We start from the raw sequence: 21,736 nt of genomic DNA on the forward strand, positions 1-21,736 counted from the left end.
ATTGACTCAGCTTCTACGCGGTGACGCCGCCCTCTCCTGCTGGTCCCCTGCATGTGACTCCGCCTTTGCGACGCTGCGTCGTCTTCTCATCTCCCCACCTATTCTTCGCCATTTCGACCCGTCAGCTGCAACTGAAGTACATACAGATGCCAGTGGGGTCGGTCTCGGCGCCGTCCTCGCCCAACGAAAGCCGGGCTACCCCGAATACGTAGTCGCCTATGCGAGTCGCACGCTGACGAAGCCTGAGGCCAATTACAGCGTGACCGAAAAAGAGTGCTTGGCTTTAGTATGGGCACTTGGCAAGTTCCGACCATATCTGTACGGGCGCCCATTCGCCTTGGTCACAGATCACCATGCCCTTTGTTGGCTCGCCAACTTGAAAGATCCCACTGGCCGCCTAGCCCGTTGGGCACTACGCATCCAGGAGTACGATATTCGCGTCGTATACCGCAGCGGACGCACACACTCCGACGCAGACGCCTTGTCTCGTTCACCTTTACCTGCAGACTCGGCCTGCGGAACAACGTCCGCACATTCCGTGTCATCTCTCGACATGGACTCCTTTGTCACCGCACAACGTCGTGACCCGTGGATCGCTTCTCTTTTCGACTATCTTTCTGGATCATCGACCATCCCTGTATCCCGAACCCTCCGACGCCAAGCAGTTCATTTTGCCATTCGTGACCAGCTGCTGCACCGACGCAATTACACTCCTGAAGGTCGTCGGTGGCTTCTGGTGGTTCCCCGCAGGATAAGGTCTCAAATATGTGCCGCTTTCCACAACGATCCGCAGTGTGGCCACGCCGGAGTCTTCAAGACGTACGAACGAATTCGCCACCGCTACTACTGGCGCGGCATGTACAATTTTGTACACAAGTTTGTTCGGTGCTGTCTTGACTGTCAACGCCGCAAATCGCCGCCTTTACGCCCGTCTGGTGCCTTGCAGCCGCTCCCGTGCCCTGCCGCACCCTTCGATCGCGTCGGCATCGACCTATACGGCCCGCTTCCTATGACGCCAGACGGCAATCGGTGGATCGTAGTTGCTGTTGACCATTTGACACGCTACGCCGAAACTGCTGCTTTACCAAGTGCTACAGCGCGGGATGTAGCCTCTTTCGTCCTACATCACTTCGTGCTTCGACACGGCGCACCTCGAGAACTCCTCAGCGATCGAGGTCGCGCCTTCCTCTCCGAAGTCGTCGAAAGTTTGCTTTCGGAATGCCACATTATTCATCGGAAAAGCACGGCATACCATCCCCAGACTAACGGGCTCACAGAGCGATTTAACCGCACACTTGGTGATATGCTCTCTATGTACGTGGCATCTGATCATGGTAACTGGGACCGCATCCTTCCATTCATCACGTTCGCGTACAACACCGCGATCCAGGCCACTACGGGATTTTCACCTTTCTTCCTCCTGTATGGCCGCGAGCCCACGCATACCATCGACACGCTCCTTCCATACCGTCCTGACGCCTCCGAGTGTCTACCTGTGTCCGACGTCGCCCGACAAGCCGCAGAATGCCGCCAGCTAGCGCGCTCCTTTACGGCAGAGCAACAGCAGCGCCAGAAAGAAAACCGCATCGACACGCGTCCAAACACCACCTACGCTCCAGGCGTTCTTGTGTGGTTGTCGGTCCCTTTCCAAACGCCGGGGCTTTCCTCGAAACTCGTCCCAAAATTCGAAGGGCCTTACCGAGTCTTAGAGCAAACGTCCCCGGTGAATTTTCTCATTGAGCCCCTGTCACCACCTGAAGACTTGCGCCGGCGTGGACGTGACATTGTCCACGTCTCGCGTCTCAAGCCCTACCACGACCCTCTACCTCCCGATTCTTAAGGCGCCAGGATGGCTCTTTTTGTCCGGGGGGAGATTGTGAAGAAGAAGACGCGCCTCTCGGCACAGCCGCATCGCCAACACGCGGCTCGTCTCCGCTCGCGCTGTTGATTGCTGGCGTCCGTTTGGACAGTGCTTCGGGCTGCCTCGCCGTTCCCGGTCGCTGTGCCCTCGCATTAGGCGCCACCAATAAACCTTTTCACATATTGTTATAACTAGGACATTTGCACGCGGTCGACTAACGATAGCGTACTAACGTGGCAATCGTGAATGCACACGCTGACCAGCTCAGGTCATTCCTAGTGTCACTCTTGAATATCACGAGGAAAGCTCTACGCTCAACCAATCGGCCTATCCCCTTCCCCCTCCAAAGAAATAGATTATATTGCTGGGTGTAACGTCCCCAATCTGCATAGTGCGTTATAGGGAACGCCTTAGTGGAGAAAGGGGGGAGGAGGAAACTCCGGATTAAATCGGATCAACTTGGGGTTCTTTAGCGTGTATCCAAAACACGGTATACGACAGCGCGTTTGCGTTTCGTCTCCACCGTAATGAGGCCGTGACGGCCGGGATAAAAACTCGCGATCTCACGTGGAATCCAATCCGCTCACTCGAAAAACGATTTGTGTTGCGCGCCAGTGAGGTGTGTTGGCGTCGTCATGCGCTAAGCTATCATTAAGGCCTATTTTGAATCCTTTGTGCTCGCCTTATTCAGTGCGCATCCAAGCAAAGGTATCCCAGACTCCAGAGAGCGTTTTGTTCGCCCATTCCCCCTGTCGATACGTTGGTACAACGCAGCAATCACTACACGGCACAGTGAAAGAGCAACAGACAGCAAGAGAACTGACTAACAACTGCATGGGTTAATAGGAAAAATGAACATGAATTCTCATGGAAACGGTAACTACATGCGCACATGTAAAAAGCCTCAAATTATCCATTTGCACCTGCTCGCTTTAGGAGGCTGTAATGGGTGGCAGATTGTGCGCTCTATTTTCAACGTGGTGGTATATGCAAAAAAGGCAATTACTTTTTCAACAACGGCCAAGGATGGCTGGCTGAGGGAGAGAGAATTCTACATTTTAAAGGTAAGGTCCTCTTTACTGACTTCCTAAGGGCTTCCCGTATCTGGGATATGGCTATCCCCGTACATAAACTCTTAACAAAAGGGGCAGTATTCTTATTTTGGAACATCCTTGGAACCTCAAAAAGGTAGAAAACTGTAGGTCTCAACGAAACATCTTAAGCAGCCAGAATTAGTCGCACAGTACGTAAAAATAACGGAACGGGCATAATTGACGCTAATGCAGTCTAAAGACGCCCACATTTGACCACAGAGTTCACTCTCTGCAGGATAGGCGCACATGGCCTCCTGGTAAAAAAGAAAGAGAGGGTCAGTCGACTATCGACGCTAAATAAAGACATGGTCGACGTAATTTCACGTGAAATATCATACGAATAAGGTGCTAAATGAGTGAATAATGAACATGAAGAAAGAGACACAAAGAGACAGAATATGAATATATAATAATCAACATTTAATCTCTCATAGCCTGTAGCTGCGATTTCGCGACATACCAAATCTGAGAATTGTATATCCAAACTGGACGTTTAAGCCAAAGGAATCCTGATTCTGACGAGTTGTGTAGCCATCTAGCAAAGACGCCGCATCGCGCACGTAGACGTCTGACTCCGGAAACAATGCTTTGCGCACTGTGCTTGCGGTGTGCTTGCGAATACTTGTAATACTGTGCTTTAATACTTGAATACTGTGCTTGCGAATACTTGTAATGTGACCGAAGTTCTAATAATAAATTCTGATTGAATGATTTATTGATTGATGAGAAAGAACTACTCCAAGAGTCACGTGCGGATGCACGTACAATTAGGTGCATGAATCGAAGTCACCACCTCTGCAATATACTGATTGTTCTACATACTGACATTGTATGCGAAACAATTGACCTGTCAAGTGTGAAGCTGTCTGTGAAGTTTGGCTCTCGATAACCGCGCGGTTCGTCAAAACGTTACACGCGCCCTCTTTGTTTGCACGTCAAAGTGCTACCATGCATGTACGCATTTTTTTCCCGCCATGTTTTAAGGCATGGCCCTTCTAGAATCACGTTGGCGCTCTTTTTTGCAGCGTCTCATCTTAGGCTACTGTGTTGGTTTAATTGAAATCTCGCCTTCATTTATATCGTCATATTTTTTGAGTAATCATGTCCAACGTGCCCAATCCGCCGCACGATATAGAGCCAGTCCATTTATGTCAAACAGATATGTTAGTGACGCACCACCAACGAAGTGCTCACGGACGTCACGCGATGACTGTCATCAGCACTCGTCGTGAATTGTTTCTGTTCATTCTCTCTACATTTTGCTTTTAAGGCATGAAATCACCGAGCGAGAGTTCAGTTTAAGACTTGTCTCTGTGTCCCGAGGAGAGAGAGAAAGAGGGGAGTCGGGGTGGCCATGCAGTGTGCGAGTACACGAGGCAATTTCTGCACGTTGCAAACGCAGCAGCTTGGATTTTCAACAGGGCCATTTGTGTAGCTCCGAGGGTCATCCAAGTGCAACAGCTGAGAAGTCTCAGTGTCGAGGAGCGTCCCAGGAGAGCTTACCATGGGACGGTCACTCGCTGGACGGTTCGCTGTGGCGACATTCCTGCTACTTGCGGAGGTGCTCGTTGAAATCGGTAATATGTCGCCGTGTTTTTCTTGTTTATTATTTTTGTGTGTGGCCCATTTTTTTGTCGCGGGGTGGGAGTGAAGTGCGTGATATCTGGCAGAGGTACGACGCAATCTTTTGTAGGGGACTTGCAGCGCGCCGAGTTTGCTGCTCATGTTATATATACAGGTACCAGAATACTTAGCGGTGTAATTACATTGTCTTCTTGACTTTTTCTGCCAAATAACTGTAAAATAGATAAGTATGTTTTAGTCGAGATGCGAGGAAATTAATTTATTCTATTTCTTTGTCGCAGCCCTTAGGTTGTTCCTCGCATTATGGTTGACCTCCTTTCGGGTGCTGGATTTCGCAGCATTAGTTGTTTTTATACAAGCTGCGCCAGTTAACTTCAGCCACACTGTTAGAGAAAAGCACAGATACAGCATACGATTATACGATCATGTACCGTCATCAGTCGTCTTTCGCCATCAGGACAACCACTGTTGTACTAACCACAGAATGTTATCTAAACAAAATTTTAAGCTTGAATTAAGGGCATGGCATTTGATGAGAAAGCTGTTACTGCGACCTAAATCATCGCGTTAAGTCTTTTATCATTAGGCTATGTCTGGTGTAATTATTTGTCTTCGCGCTTTATTTGTACACTGTAGAATGCGAAATGCGTAAACGTTCCACATGATTGCATGCGAGGTTTTTAAACTTCCTGGTTCAATTTCTTGGTGATAAATTTTCGGCAATTTTTGTAAAACACCCCGGGACCCAAGCTCAATGAGACTTTTGCACCCCCCATTATAGTCCGTAAATTTACATCTCTCTCTTGAATAACTCTGCAATTACAATGGAATAACGAGCATGACGTTAATGAAAACTAACCTTAAATGTCCTACGTTTGCTTCTCGACGTGCGGTGCTCTGCTTAATCCTTGTGTCACAAACTTTGTCATCATCCCGACCTGCACGATTCCCTAATACTTCCTTCAACTTACGTTGCGGGGCATCTGGACCATGCTCATAAGGTTGCCATTCCGTTGTGTAAAACCGAATCATTGCTACAGTCCTACATACCAAGCACGTCGAATGATTGGAATTACACTCCTAAATTGTTAGTAACAATGTCACATCATGAAGAATTTGTAACTTTATTAACTAATGAACTGTAACATCATGTTGCATCGTGTCTATTTATTATTAATTAGAAACATAGCACCGCTTTTTTGTATTTTTTTCCTGTCTTTCTCACTAATCCCCTCTGAAATGTCTGTTGACCCTGAAGACAAACAAAAATAAAAATAAATAAATAAATAAATTAATTAATCAATGATCATTAATCAATGAGACAAACTTCATTGAAATTGGTTCAGCCGTTGTCTAACGAGCTCATTTCTGTTTCTCACATGAATTTCAAGAGGTAAGCCGTGGTTGGCGCCGAGCTAAAACCCTCGACTTAAACCACAGGTGCCCTGCGATGTCCAGGCGTCACGATCGTGTCCCGCAAGGGTTGGGGCGCGCGTCCACCGCGAGTGCAGGTGGCCATGAAAAATCCTCGAGCTGCACACGTATTCATCCACCACACCACAGGACCGCAGTGCAACGACAAGACCAGCTGCAGCCGACTCATACGAAGTCACCAGAACCACCACATGAACGCCAACCGTAAGATTTGTATTTCCAAACACGTTCCACGGAACTGCGCATGTTCCCATCAGAAAAAAAAAGTAGGCTTCAAAAAGTTTTCTCAATTTCGTCGTATAAGGACGAAACAGCGATGGTATTGCGCTTGATCTCCTCAGATGGTGTTGTAATCATGCGCGAGTGCGACACGTTCCCGCGATGCAGCAAGCAAGGCAACCCCCGCTGCGTAGAAGAAACAGCACCCTGGTAGGTACCAGGCGTCCCAAAACGCTGGCGTGATGAGCGTCGCCAGTACTGTTGCGGTCGTCGCATCTCGATGGCGCACTTGATGAGGCCAGAGGAAGTTATTTTTTTAAACCTCTTCGGATGAGACCGACGGGTAGCCGTCTGCGTTAGCCAGCGCCCGGTGAAATATTAGGTAACGTTAGCTTGACGGTTGCCGCTCAGATCAGAGCATACACGTAACAGCTCAGCAGGAAGAAAGCGGTTGGGAAAACGGATGCTGCAGTAGCTCAACTGGTTAGAGCATCGCACGCGTAATGCAAAGACGTGGGATCGTTTTCCACCTTCTGCAAGTTGTTTTTTTTTTCCTCCACTTTCATTGTCATTAATTTGTCATTTCTTTAATTCAATTAGTAAGTACAAGTAATTTCTCCTTTGTTGTTCTGGGTGTCTGCATTGGCTTCTCATTATATATATATATATATATATATATATATATATATATATATATATATATATATATATATATATATATATATATATATATATATATAATTGAGTGCCGCGGCTATGATGTTTGAGGGTGAAATCGTTCCCTCCGAATACGAATTGAGTACGCACTCTATCTTTCCATTCCAAATTGCCAAATGCTCGCAACCACATACTTGGTTTACTTCACTTACGAGGCCGTCGTTGACTACTGTGCACAGGCTGGCCAGATATCGGCTACAGCTTTCTCGTGGGTGGTGACGGCCGCATCTACGAAGGCCGTGGCTTCGGACGCAAGGGCGCCCATACTCGAGGCTACAATCATGTCGGTATCGCCATCTCCTTTGTGGGAGACTTCAACCGGGCCAAGCCAAGCCAAAGGATGCTCCGTGCCGCCCAGAGGCTGATCTCCTGCGGCGTCAAAAGGGTACGTTGCGATTGGTCGGCATTATTCCAACTATTAATGCGATTAGTATTCTTAAGCTACTTCGCGCACTTTCCAGGGGCAGACTACCTGTATATCTACACATCTGCCTATATATCTATGTCTCTAACCATTTTCCCACCCGCCTGGGTACACTAGGTAGTCCGTGGTCAAATGGGTAGCGCATCGGGCTCCTGTGCTTGGGGAATAGGGTTCGAAGCCAACCGTCGGATCGACTTGGATGGGTACGTCGCGCTGCGTACCTACGTGTCGATCTTCACGGAACCCCTTTGACGCCGACATGGGGCAATGCAGATGCGGTACTGGGCATGTGACACTGGCTATGTACTGCTCTTCCACGAACCTCTGTCATACAAACCTGCGTCGCTAGAGCAGGTGTGTGCCACTCACCAACGAACCTCTGTGGCGTTAACATAACTGAGTATGTGCCACTGGATGTGTGCCTCTCTACAATGCCAAAAAATGACCCTTTAAATTTATCCGTTTCTCAGCGGAATCGAATCCGCGCCACGTGCGGATTTTACGGCGACGCCGCCAGATGGCGCACCCGTGTGCAGTGGGAAGCGCCAGAGAGGAGCCGAGCTGCAGACGCGTTTCGGCGTTGGCGATACGGTTTCGATACACTGCTTCAATGCTAATCGCATTAACGTCGACATTCATCGTGAGATGAGTTCCGCCGTTTTTTTTTTCGCATACGTCCGAATATGTGGTAAGTGAATACGGACGATAAGTGAAAGGGCTTGAATCTATCCCATTGTGATCGTGCATTCTTTTAATGCGACAGTGCGATGAGCTGGATCGAATCCCGGTCCCGGCGGTCACATTTCGATGGGGGCAAAATGCAAGAACGCCCATGTACTTAGATTTAGGTGCACGTTAAAGAACCCCAGGTGGTCCAAATTTCCAATGTCCCTGCTACACGGTGCCTTATAATAAGATGGTGGTTTCGGCACGTAAAACCCCGTTATTTTTAGCACGCTGAAAGCTTGAGATTTGCTTCGCTGTGTACGTTTCTCCTTGCCGTTAACACCTCATCACGCTTCCTTTGTCGACCTGCCTTGAAAAAGGAAAAAAAAAAGAATTCCGGGGTTGTACGTGCCAAAACAGTGATTTGATTGTGAGGCAGGTCGTAGTGGTAAACTCTGAACTCAATTTCGGAGTAGGGCCCTGGTGAAAGGCTTTTTAAGCCATTATTTTGGTATGTAAACTAGCTCAGCTGCGTAGACTTGGTGAGTGCGCTAAGAGCCTTTTCGAGAATAGTGAGGATGAATTCTTTCTGTTTCGGACGCCTGAATTTCCGTACCATGAACCTCTACAAACTAGCTCAGATTGTTGCTGTTTTTCGAGCTTCTCTCCATGCCCGCCTTTCTTAAGAAAAGCATCAATATTACAGCAGCGAGCCTGTGGTCCCAAGAATCTTCCGGTCACGTGCCTTATTATAGCCTACTACACCGAAAGAATGAGCGTGTTTTTAGCTACACGTACGGGAACGTCTCTCTCTCTCTCTACGTGTTCAGATAAGGTGAAAGAAAGGCGCATGTCCACTCAAGACTAATACTTCTAATATTTCGTATAACTCAGTATGCGTCAAGCTGCACATTTAGCGTTGTAATTATATGCAAGGAAACAGTGCAGTAAATCTGCCTGCTTGTCGGTTATCCCACTCTAGCTACTGACCCTTCTCATTTCTGTCCCATGATCTTAGCGGGTTATTGCAGTGGGCAAAACCGGAAGCTGTCGAGGACTTGTGTATTGAAACTGTAATTTGTCCAGTGAGCCATAGCGTGGTAACAGTAATGTTGATTCATTATTGAAATAAAATATTTCTGTCTTATTTCCTTCTATCTCTTTTGGACGTAGGGGAAGATCCAGAAAGGGTACTCACTGCATGGTCACCGAGACGCCAACTGCACTACTTGTCCAGGCAACATCCTTTACGCCATCATCAAGAAGTGGGCCCACTTCAAGGGCAGGCTTCGGAGGTTCCTCTGCTAGCAACCCGCCAAAATATCATTAAATCATACCCAACATTTTTTCTCTTGGAACATGAGACGAACACTTGTACTTGAGAAGAATCACTGCCAGCAAAATATTTTTGTTTAAGTTTTGTGCTTTAATGAGTCGATCGATGTCCAATAATCAAGGAAAGAAACCGCAGATGAGGTCCCATTGCAGTAATCCAACTGCTAAGGACCAGAGAGCTTTATCACTACAGAGCTCAAATATTCACAATAACTTTCAAAATGGACTTTCTTCAAATCTGAATCAAAGACTAAATTAAAATTGTGCTTTTTAGAAACATTTCATGTTTTAACGATGTGCCCATGTAGTTAACACAGCGCCGGGCAGACTCCCACCAAGACCCTTTTTATTCATGCTGTGGCAGCCGTGCATTCATGACCTCAAAAATTTGCGGACATGCATTTTGGACAGTCAAGTTAGCCAAGAAAAAGGAAGTATTTTGTCGCATAGTATACTGTAGGTACATATTCTTGATGTGTTCAGATATAGATAACGTGCGCCATGCGTCGAGCTCATATGTATGGGCGTTTTTTGTTGCACTGAACAATAAAATTTACTTGTCGAACATTCCAACTTAACTGCAAAACTGGTGCCAGTTGGTGGGTTCCCTAAATTGATAGGCTATTGTAACGTTCCGTTGTTCCAGAGGGCTTAACCGGAAGTCTTCCGAGAAGTTGACACTAGAAAAGACACTAGAAAAGATTAAATGGCCCCAATGTTACAAAAGGAATATTTTTTTTTCGGTCTCTGGCGGGTGAGGGCGTGATAGTGCTCATCCTATTACCTGTCCTTTTCCTTCATACTCGAACTGAGTTGCGCTAAAGCAAGACAAGAATATTTTACGTTGTAGAAGGGGAAGGAGGAGAAACGGGGGAACCCTACGCGCTCAGCGCGTGCCAAAGAGGTGTAACAGTGTGAGTTATAGACCGATTTACAGCCCAATTTACTTGTAAGAGTACAAATTATTTTCCAGTTATTTCTTCCTCCTGCTCTAGATGGGGAAGAAGAAAAAGCATACGAACGCGGAGCGCTACTAGCCGCGCCACACTCTCTCACTCGGCGGCGCTACAAACGCTTTCCACTCTGTCAGTACACACCATGGACATGCGCAGACCTCTCCTGGATGAATGCTAGAAGCGCCTCTTTTATAGTGGCGCGGAGGCTAGTGGGGCCACCAAGCTCAATCATTACAATACGTCAAATTTGGTCGTAGTCTAAACCTGAAATTCGCTCTCAAATGGGGTAATAGATTGAAACAGAAGCAGCATAGCACGTGCTGCGCTTTCATTTTGTGGCAAATTTGGCTTTTACGTTTCTTCATTGTAAGTATCATCGCTACAATGTTAAGACACCAATCTTCAAATCGCCTCTTACTGGTTTTTTATGAGTGGTTACGAGAGGGCCAGCATTCGGCGGGATATGCCATGTGATTTTAACGCTCTTTACAGACTCTTCACAGTATCAAGAGTACGATGTAACAAAAAAAAAAGAAGGTTGTTGGGCTGATGCTGCTCCGCCGCATGCATGACCTCGACTGGCCTCTTCTTTAAAGTTTTGCACAGCCTTCCCACTATCTATAGGGCGAACGTTGAAAGTGTGTTCTTTATGTTCTGCCTGGAGATCAAGAAGGAACGTGCCACAGTTGCGGATGCAAACATTCGAAGGTATGCTTGTATACATTACACCAACTTGCAAGTAGCGACAATTACTCTTGTAGCATTTGCTCAATAAAGCTTTTCCAATATCGAGTGTCTTCTTGCATTATATAGAGAACAGTTACCTATATTTTAGAAGGAATGAATAAAAGAAGAAAATACTGATTTTAGGGCGTGTAATCTCACGTTAAGTAGAATGCAAAAAATAATAATCAATTACAAAAGACACCCTCCGAATTTGCCCAAAAGTGTTAACTCCGAAAAACGCAGAATCCTAGTTGTGGGGGCCGCAGTATAGGATATTACGGCTCAATTTTTGTTTTGCCACTTTGAGGTTCCTTACCGTGGATGCACTGAAACCCGGTACACCAGCGTGATGGCCGGAATCGATCCCACGACCTCGTAATGGATCGAATCATTAACTGAAAACAGATTTGTGCAGTGAGCTACGGAGGGATTCAGGCGTCGCCATGCGCTATAGCTGTCATAAATACCCAGCATGGATCTTCTATTCTTGCTCTATTGAGCGTCGTTATCCAAGCAAAGATCTCCAATGTCTACAGCCAGAGTTTCGTCTCCACATTCCATTGACCCGTGGTACAAACGCGCAGTACACACTACTCAGAGGAACATGAAAAGACAGGACAAACACTGACGAACAACTTTTACTTTTATTTTACTTATCAAGTGCTGCCGCTCTGTATTTCAGGCATTAGGCGCAGGAGTGGATATTGGATACAAAATTCTGCAGTAATGAAACGAACTCTGTGTTATTCGGGTCCCTCAAGAAGACAGGAGTTCTTCACAGTTGTCTTCAGGACATTGTTTTCCCGCGCGGGAGCCAATTCTGTAGGAAGGAGGTCTCTCGCCTTCCTTTAAGGTACCTGCAGGACACGGATTTGGCCTCTACATGGTGAACTTAGGAGTGACTATTTGTAATTGTGAGTTCTGTGTCTGATTTATGTGATTTATTTATTTGAAGTGTCGCTACGACGGAGCAATTGCCGGCAGCAACTGCAAGGCTAATCCCACCAGTAGCCTACAACCACTCAACTCAACTCAACTCTACAACGAGAGAAAAAGTTGTTTAGATAACAAAGAGCTGTAGGACCGCTGTAAGTTTTATTAGAAGAAAAGAAACATCGATTATTAGGGCCATGGCAAACCCATGTGCATCTATAAACACGCCCCAAAACAGGCATGTTCACCAGCTTGCTCCAAAATGCACTAAGAAGTGACAGATTGCGCACTGTATTATCGATATACACAAAGGCAATTTTTTTTTCAAGAAGGGCCACGGATGGCTGGCTGTCGCAGAGGGTATTTTCTTTTTCCCACGCGATATGGATACGCTTCCAGGATCTCAGGGTGTTGTCTTGTCTTGTGTTGTCTTGTGCCCGACATATTCTAGATCGTCCAGTTGTCGCCTTTTTTTGAGCCCCAGGCTGTCCCCGTTTAGATATTAGCAGTTTTTTTTTTGTCCTGCCAAGTTTAAAGGCATGGTCCTCCTCGAATCACGCTGAGGTAATTTCTCGGCGTATATTTTCAGGATGCTGCCCTCCGCGAATCAGACTTACGTAACTTTTGGCGTCATGCTTGTGAATAAACATGCCCCACAATGTACCTAATCTGTACGATAAAGTCTATTTGTCTCAAACAGATCTGTGCGCGACGCTCCACCAACAAGGCACTGTGTGCGCTAGGGGATAGCTATCACCAGCACTTGTCGTGAATCCTCTTTGTTTATTGGTTCTGCATTTCCGATTAGCTCATAATATCTCCGAGCGAGCATTTGGTTTAAAAGTCTCTGGATTCAAGGGGGCAGTGTGGAAGCTTTGCGTGACAACTTCTGCATATTGGAAGCGTAGCAGCTGTACCCGTGAACGACATCAAAGTTCAACAGCTGCGAACTCGTCAGATCGAGGAAGGCCCCCGGAGAGCTAGCTCACCATGGCACGTGAACTCACCGCGCTCAATGCGGTCGCATTTGTGCTGCTTGCGAACGGGCTCGTTGAAACAGGTAATCTCTCTCTCCCTCTTTTTTGTGTCCATATAAACGGCCTAGTGAATCTTGCGTGGAACCCCGCTTTCTACTTCTCTCATTTTTACGAGTGTTTTGGGGCGTTTTCGGCGATGGAAGGGAAGTCATCTAGGCGTTCGGACGAGACAGATGTCACACCATCGAGTGCTCCGAGGAAGCGCAACCACCTCACGAGTGACGCAGACATCGAGGACACCCTGCTGTGTTTTACTTCAGAAGAAAATGTGTCGGACGACGGTGACTTCTTGACAGTTGCATGGCGAAAAGAAAAGAGGAGAATTGTTACTGCTCTATGGTCTTAAGCAAAGACCGACGGAGATAGAAAAGAATGCTGCTACGGTCCACACCATCCGCGTCATGTCAGAGACGCCAATCGACAGCCTGAATCGCCATAACAGGCAAGCACTATGTGGATCACTAAGGGCCCTTCTTCCGATCGAGTGAGAGTACAGATGTGAGAATTAACACCGGAGAGAATAGTATCGCAGGTGACGTCAATAACGGAGCAGCGTTATGTGCATATAGTGAGTATACAGTCAATGATCAGGATGCTCAGTGGTATATGCCAGAATTCTACCGCGTACCTAAAATGCCCTGGGCGGCACAATGCAGACGTTCATCATGCAATTGACTTTAACTGCACCAATTCCTCTGAATACCCATGAAACCTCGTCGAGAAACTGCACGACAAAAAACAAAGAGCTGAAAGTCCCCAAACAAATGGTGAGAGACAACTTAACACACGAAGAGGCCAGCGCCAAAGTGCGCCGGCGTCGTGCCCACCTAAACGGTCTTCGTCTCTTGATAGTACTGATCCCGTTGAATGAAAGACAATTTTCCCTCCAGCTGGTGCACGCGAACCGGTTACCCGCATTAAATACGTGGTGGCTAGTGACGGAGTGAATACATCTACTGGAAATGCGTGACGGTATTTCCGGCATTACGGCCTCCAGCGCAACAACGGCCCACAGTGGATTACAGACGCACCAATGACGCCGCAGATCGAGTACAAGGTAAAGAGCACCAAACTGAAAATTAAGTTAAATTATGGGGTTTTACGTGCCAAGACCACTTTCTGATTATGAGGCACGTCGTAGTGAAGGACTCCGCATATTTGGACCACCTGGGGTTCTTTAACGTGCACCTAAATCTAAGTACACGGGTGTTTCCGCATTTCGCCCCCATCAAGATAAGCAAGTCATCGAAATCAGCAAGTCTCTAATGAAAGTCGTTCGCGTGATGATAACTGGCACATGCATGCACTGAAAGTATTGGACGGCCAGGATATCCTGTTCTTGCGAACCTCAAATAGCAAACAGTATGGCTCTACCGCCTCCGTTCCTCAGACAAATCAAGGAAGCGTTTATTTGGCAGTGGAAAAGCCCGCGGACATAAGTAGCGTATTTACAACTTTCGCCAATACGTTTTGAACAATCGAGCTACCATTGTCGTTCTCTGTGCACCGAACCTACAAAAAAGCCAACCGGCTCTATATCTTTTGTGTCATTGACTTGTAAAATGACATTAGCAAAGTTATCACTACCTAAAGTGCAAGCTCACATATGTTCTTCATCCAGTGCGACCTCATGACAGTATGTCTGCTTGACCGGGAAAAAACAAGCTTACGTTTACTATAGTGAGCGCTCACCTTTCTTCATCAAGTTGTGTTAAGAGACAGACAGATAGACATTTTAGCTGGTTCCTCTAGCCTATGGATTGTTGTTGAGCACTATACCACGCATCATTTGAATTGGGGAAGCTCCAAGGTAAATTCTAAAGGAAGAATACTAGATTGCCTGTAACCACAAACTTTGCTGTATAATCAATAGAATAGTCTGTCATTTCTTTAAATAAATTTTGAGGTTTCACGCTCTAAAATCGCGACTTGATTACAAAGCACGCCGTATGTGGGGGGGACTCCGGATTAATTTTGACCACCTGGGCATCTTTAACGCGCCCCCATATGCACGTGACACGGGCCATTTTCGCATTTCGCTTCCATCGAAATACGGCCACCGCGACCCGGATTTGATCCCGCGACCACGGGCTTAGCATGGCAACACCATAGCCACTAAGCCACCAAGGTGGGTGGTCTCTCATTTCTTCGCAGCCGTACGTATACATCAGCCGTTTAGGCCTAGCTTTCTTATCGCGATGTCTCACAGACAGCGCCCACTCGTCTGCAGATAGAGAAACCCTCGGAAGCGAACACATTTCCACCTATCTTAAGATACAGGGTCTTGCCAAAGCGACTTCATGAAATCTGCAACAAACAATAGATTGCTCCGTGTTTAAACCACTAATGGAAAGCGCATGCCGCGAAGGGTTTTTCGCCGACACTGAAATTTCATTTCGCAAAGGCCGTGCACATGTTGATACTAGGCGTTCATGTCGACCACTGGCGAAACACACAGATATCCTTGAGGCGGAAATACAGCGCCTTCTCGCCATCCGCCGGCGGGTGGAGCGATGATTCAAACGGACTAAATCTGTTTGCGACCTTAGAGAGGCCCAGCTGCATTTAAAAGAAAACTCAGTGTCGCCTTGCTGCGCTGGTAAAAATCAACATTGAAAAATCTTTTTCGTGGGCCTCTTAATCCGCGTAAGAATCGATCGGTCGGTTTTCTTGAGAACAGTTCGCGGACTTCGAACAGCTCCTCAACAGCGCCATTCATTTAATTACAGCTCTAGTCCTCTGTCAAGGACGCCAATTAGTCGACGTAACAGAAGGGTATACTGCCCAAGGATCGCCGGCCAGAAGCTCTAGCCTTGCAAACCTGTCGCTATTTTTACTCCTGGCTCTCTATATCCGCGTATGGAGGCCCCTTTTGCCATGGAATAAGTGGTGGCTGCACTTGCTGCTAGGTGGGTGCAGGCGTTCTTCGTCACCAAGACCTGACAGTGTCATATACTCTGCGCTTGCAAACCTTGGCCAAGCAGCCCTAGATGCCCTACTTGGCCTATACAACGCATTGTGACGTGACGGTTTGGTCCCTACTTGGCTGGCAAATATACCTTGAAACCGTCATCTTACCATCCAATAGCACTGGCCAGAGATGCGCCGGCAAGGTAACAGCGATAATGATCCTGATACGGTTAGTGTAGTACTTGGAATTTAACAACGCGTAACCATAGGTAGAGCCTGGATTTCGACGCGGACACCCATCGATACATAACGCTTTTGACTTTGAAACACCTGTCCAGTCCTGGAAACACCTATAATAATCACTGCTGTCGTATTCCTTGATGTTAAGGGCAACTACGACGATGCAGCCCATCATACTATTTGGACACCTTAGAAGCTGTTGGGATTGGCAGAGAGACTTTCGCTGGACGCACCGCTACTTGAATGAAAGATCCTTCTTTATTTTGAATAATCACTATAGTTGAACGACATTGTACTCTAGAGAGGTCGAATACTAAACATACCAAGTTTCAACGGCGTTTATTGAGCCACAACGATTCAATGACAAAAAAAGATGTGAAATTCGTGACGTCATTCTGGCATCCGTGTGCTCAGGTTTCAGCGCAAAACTTGAGAAGAAACTGAACTTTGACCTTCACTTTCCCTTGCAATAATCAAATTTTTAGCGGAAAATTATTTAACATAGAATATTGAAAGAGTATATTTTATCACTCTAAACTGACTTACTGCTTTTCTTTGGTGTTTCTTTAAGGTTTCCGGAAATCCTCGCGAAGAGCAATGACGTCATGAATTCTGCTTCCACACAGACAGCAGAAATCGTATTTCTCTCTGAATTTAACAGATTTGATTCAAATTTTCTCAGCAGGCGTCGAACGAGGGCATTTCCACGTCTCACGTGCATTCGAATTAGGGGAATGGGAGTTGGCCCCGAGCTAAAGCCTCGCCCTAACTACAGTCTTAACCCCCCAGGTGCCCTGCAATGTCCGGGAGTCATGATCGTCTCCCGCAGTGGTTGGGGTGCGAGGCCTCCGAGAGTAGAGGTGGCCATGAAAAACCCCCGAGCCGAGCATGTCTTCATCCACCACACCGCGGGACCACAGTGCAAGCACACGACCAGTTGCAGCGGACTCGTGCGAAACTACCAGAAACAGCACATGGACACCAACCGTAAGGCTTCTTTTTGAAAGGCTTTCCACGAAACTACCGCACGCTTGTCAGCGAAATTAAAGTGTATGGTTTAAAGAAGTCTGCCAGCTTCGCTCAAAGTGTGAAGCATCGTCATTTATCCGCGGACGCCGCCATTAACTCTGCGGTTTGCGAAGTCGGATTGGCGCGGCAGTTAGGAAGAATTTTTAAAAAAGATTGATACATCATAGTTACGGCGTTCAAGCTGCTGTATTACATGACTATATATATATATATATATATATATATATATATATATATATATATATATATATATATAAGGGTGGTCCCAGCTATCATGCACCAAAACTTAAATATATGCAAATGCAAAGTAGCTGGACCGAACCAAGGTAATGTTGTTTGCCGTCACTTGGAAATACTCGGATTATTTTTTGCATGCCACCTATTTACATAACTAGTTTTAATTAATTAACCAACTTATCAAATGCTATAATTAGATTAAAAGAGTCCATGAGAAAATTGAAGAGGAACATGAAAAACTCCCGATACAGCTTTTTGTTGCTCAATACGTGCTACGTAAAAAATGTTTTGTAGAGAGTGAAAGAAGCTTGCGAATACACGCAAAGTGCCACGAGCGGCCAGTCGCGCGGAAATTTTGTGCCTATTCGCGGGCTCCTTTCACGCTCACGTATTGAGCAACAAAAAGCTCTATCGGGAGTTTTTCATGTTGCTCTTGAATTTTCCCACTGACGCTTTTCATCTAATTATGACATTTTATACGTTTATTGATTAATTAATTAAGACTAATTATGTAAGTAGGCGTAATGCAAAAAAAATAATCTGAATATCCCCAAGTGACGGCAAACATTACCTTGGCTGTGGCAAGCTACGTGGCATTTCCATATTTTTAAAAAAATCTTGGTGCATGATAGTTGGGACGCCCAGTATATAAGACCTTTAAAATGATATTCAGGATTACAGCTATCGCCATTCAGACCGGCTTGTGTTAGCAATAAAACTTCGCTTTGACAATATCTGGCATATGTATAGTGCTGCAGGAGGATGTACAACGACTTGCCTAAGATGTCATTACATATCTGTATGCATCGGGGGTGATACTCTACGTTGCGAAATTCCGCCATATTATCCAATTCACCATCTTGTCAGCTCTGATTGGCCAGGAAGACTGCTACGGAGTCTTTTATTGGCTCAAAACCTCCGCCAGTCAAGAATCTGAAAAAATAAGGCAGAATTTGATAATGTACAGAATAATACTTCAGTCTTGGCTCTCTTCAGATTCCCCTATAGATTCCCTTGTCACTAGTTTAGAAGCATTCCATGCTAACCGAAAAATTAACACTAAGTTCTGTCTGCCGAAGTTTATATGTAAAGCATTCTTTTTAGCCCAATTAACAATCTTTTTTTTCTTCTGCGTATGTGAGTGCCTGATTTCGTTTGTTGAAATATCTGAATATGAAATGAAATACCTTTTTCATGAGCAGTTCTGTATTTTATTGTTTTTATCTTGTGATTTAGCACGTATATAAAATTCAGCGGTGTGTCATCGCTCGTTCGATGCATCATGCTGCAGTTTAGACCATTACCTTGCATGCATTGTGAAACAGGAGGTCCCCCGGGCAGTTCTACTTTGGAGCCTTCTAATGCACTGCTCAAAATGTATGCTTGTTTTGGCTTGCGAAACGATGAAACTTCGAGCTTCAATCTTTAAACTTCATCTCACTTTTTACAGTTGTATCATAATGGGGTTCAGCTTTAATCTACAAGAAAAGAGCATATAATCGATCAAACACACTAGCTTTCTCGCAAGAACCACAAGAAAACCGGTATCGACAACTACATCTTGCCACATGTAGAGAAGTCTGCGAGCTCCGGTTTTCAATCTGAGTTAGATACTGATCAAATAACAATGACAGTGCACGAATCAAATATATATATATACAAACATGTGGCATGATGCGAATGAAAAGTGGCAAACGACAACACTGAGCCGAACACGAACCCAATGGGATGACAGCCAACTGTAAGCTATTCGAATCGTGAAAACGCAAAATACAATAAAATCGCTTAAGGCAGCACATGGACTAGAAATCCAAAATAAGAGTGCACATAATGGAATCGTTTTAAAATAATTTTTGAATCGTTCTCAATATTATGCAGAGCTTCTGAATACGTTTACAGTTAGACTGACTCGGTGTGTATTTCCATTCCACGGATAAAACGCCCGTTTGTTTCAAGTACACTACTGAATCATTCCCTTTTAGTACGAATTATTAAAAAGAATATTCGTATTGAATAATAAATATGTCGACTGCAACTATGATATTCTAGAGTGTAATCACACATAAGTGCCGTTCCCTTCGAAAGCGAAATCGAATACACAGCGCTTCTATATGCTTCCATTCCCAATTGCCGAATGTTCGTTAACGCATAATTGGGTTACATTACATCAGAGGCCGTTAAATGTTGCCCACAGGCTGGCCAGATATCAGCTACAACTTTCTGGTGGGCGGTGACGGCTTCATTTACGAGGGCCGTGGCTTCGGACGCGAAGGCGCCCATACACATGGCTACAATCGCGTGGCCATCGCCATCTCCTTCGTGGGAGACTTCAACCGAGCCAAGCCAAGCCAAAAGATGCTGCTTGCGGCCAAGAGGCTGATCTCCTGCGGCGTCAGGGAGGTACGTTGCGAGTGGTATACAGCCTTTCCACCGATGCGCATGCGTGCGAATACGTGGTTAGTTAATTCAGACGATAAGTGAAGCGGCGCGTAAACGCATCATTTTGTACTCGTGCATCTTTTTTACTGCTGCGGTAACTTGAAAGCACGGAACTTAGTTTGCTGCGTCCGTTTGTCCTTGACGTTAATGCCACGTAGTGCTTCCTTTTGTCACTCTGCAGTGAAGAGGCAAACGAAACAAAAGATACCAGGGTTGTACTTGTTAAAATAATTATCAGATTATGAAGCATGCCGTAGTGGGAGGCGCCAGATCAAGTTCGGCGCCCGAATTTTCTTTACCGTGCACCAAACTCAAAGTATACGGGCGCATCTACATGTCGCCCCCATGAAAACATGGCCCGGATCGAACCCGCAACATCGTGCTGAGCAGCGCAGCGCCATAGTCCCTAAGCTGCCGCGGCTGGTGTTCATTATTTCCGTGAACACTGTATTTTCAACTGTACCCTCACCGTACCACCAACCTCTCTGCAGTACAGGCAACCAATCCATATGGCTTTCATGGATTAAGAAAAGGCATTTTATTCACCAGAGATGTCAGCAGTCATGAAGACGTTGCGTGTTAGAGAAGCACAGGAAGTGTACGTGAATATTTCAGCAAATATCTTCGAAATTTCCACGGCTACCCTAACTCTCCGCAGGAAATGCGGAGAAAAACCTCTCAAGAAAGGGGTCAAGGAAGGAGGCATAATATTTTTAATGTCCTTTACTGTATGCCTATCAGAAGTATTCTAACTACTAGACTGGGAAGAATTAGGGGCGAGGATCAACGGCGAATATTTCAACAACCTTCGGTTTGCAGATGACACGATCCTATTCAGCAACGATGAGTATGTGTTGGAACAAATGATTTAGTACACTAACCGAGAAAGTGTAAAAGTAGGGTTGAAGATTATTATGTAGAAAGCAAAGGTGATATTCTATTAGATCGTTGCAAGAGAACAAGAATTCATTATATAAAGAGGCCGACTGGCGATTCGCCAGTCAGCCTCTAGGGTATATGCAGGAATATGTTTATCGGTATTATTTTTAATCCAGGATTTTTTAATGAAAAAAAATACTCGCCTCATTTCCTTGGTTCTATCTCTCATGGACGTAGGGAATGATCCAGGAAGGGTACTCACTGCATGGTCACCGAGACGCCAACTGCACCACTTGTCCGGGCAACGTCCTCTACGCCATCATCAAGAAGTGGGCCAACTTCAAGGGCAGGCTTAGGAGGTTCCTCTGCTATGGCGGCCAGTGACCCGCCAAAGTCAGCGATAAATCTGCTAATGCTCAAGGAACATTTTTCTCTTGGAACATCTCATGAACGCTGTTGTACTTGAGAAGAATCACTCACAGCAATATATCTTGTTCTACTTTTACCCTTTCTTGAATTGGTGTCCAATAATGAAGGAAAACAACGGTAGATGAGGTCCCTCGGGTAGTTGGTCCACGGGCAGTTGATCCCGTCCAACAGCTCAGGTACGTGCAGCTTTAACACTATACCACATTACGTGGGAGTGCACACTACACAACACAGAACTCCCAGACACGAACACCACGAGGGAGCAATGGGAGGCACTGCTGTCCAGCTCGGCCCTCGACAACCAGCTCAAGCTGATAAAGAGAGCTGAGAAGATGGCAAGAGCCAGCGGAGCCCTATCAAGGGGCCCCGACCATTCGCAGTTTTTCTGATTATTCTTTTAATAAAGTTTATCTATCTATCTATCGCTACAGAGCTCAAACATTCTTAACGTGTTCCAGAATCGACCTTCTTCAAGTATCCATCGAAATCATAGCTAGAAATTGTGCTTTCCATTAAGATCATACAGTATTTTTGTTAACGGTGGTGCCCGTTGATTTGCGCAGCGACGAGCGGACGCCCACCAAGGG

General features: G+C 45.9%; 1 protein-coding gene across 2 annotated transcripts in view; it reads left to right on the forward strand.

Moving 5' to 3' along the window:
* Positions 1–21,234, forward strand: part of LOC142588118 (peptidoglycan-recognition protein SC2-like) — a 32,970-nt gene extending 11,736 nt beyond the window's left edge. For both annotated transcript variants that reach the window (XM_075699598.1, XM_075699600.1), the window contains exons 2-6: positions 4,377–4,532; positions 5,980–6,177; positions 16,926–17,123; positions 19,597–19,802; positions 20,958–21,234. In XM_075699598.1, coding sequence (XP_075555713.1) covers positions 4,460–4,532; positions 5,980–6,177; positions 16,926–17,123; positions 19,597–19,802; positions 20,958–21,104 — 822 coding nt within the window. In that variant the 5' untranslated portion in view covers positions 4,377–4,459 and the 3' untranslated portion in view covers positions 21,105–21,234. The remainder of the gene's footprint in view (positions 1–4,376; positions 4,533–5,979; positions 6,178–16,925; positions 17,124–19,596; positions 19,803–20,957) is intronic.
* The last annotated feature ends 502 nt before the right edge of the window (positions 21,235–21,736 follow it).

Source organism: Dermacentor variabilis, chromosome 7 (genome assembly GCF_050947875.1).
Source record: "Dermacentor variabilis isolate Ectoservices chromosome 7, ASM5094787v1, whole genome shotgun sequence".
Classification (NCBI taxonomy): Eukaryota; Metazoa; Arthropoda; class Arachnida; order Ixodida; family Ixodidae; genus Dermacentor; species Dermacentor variabilis.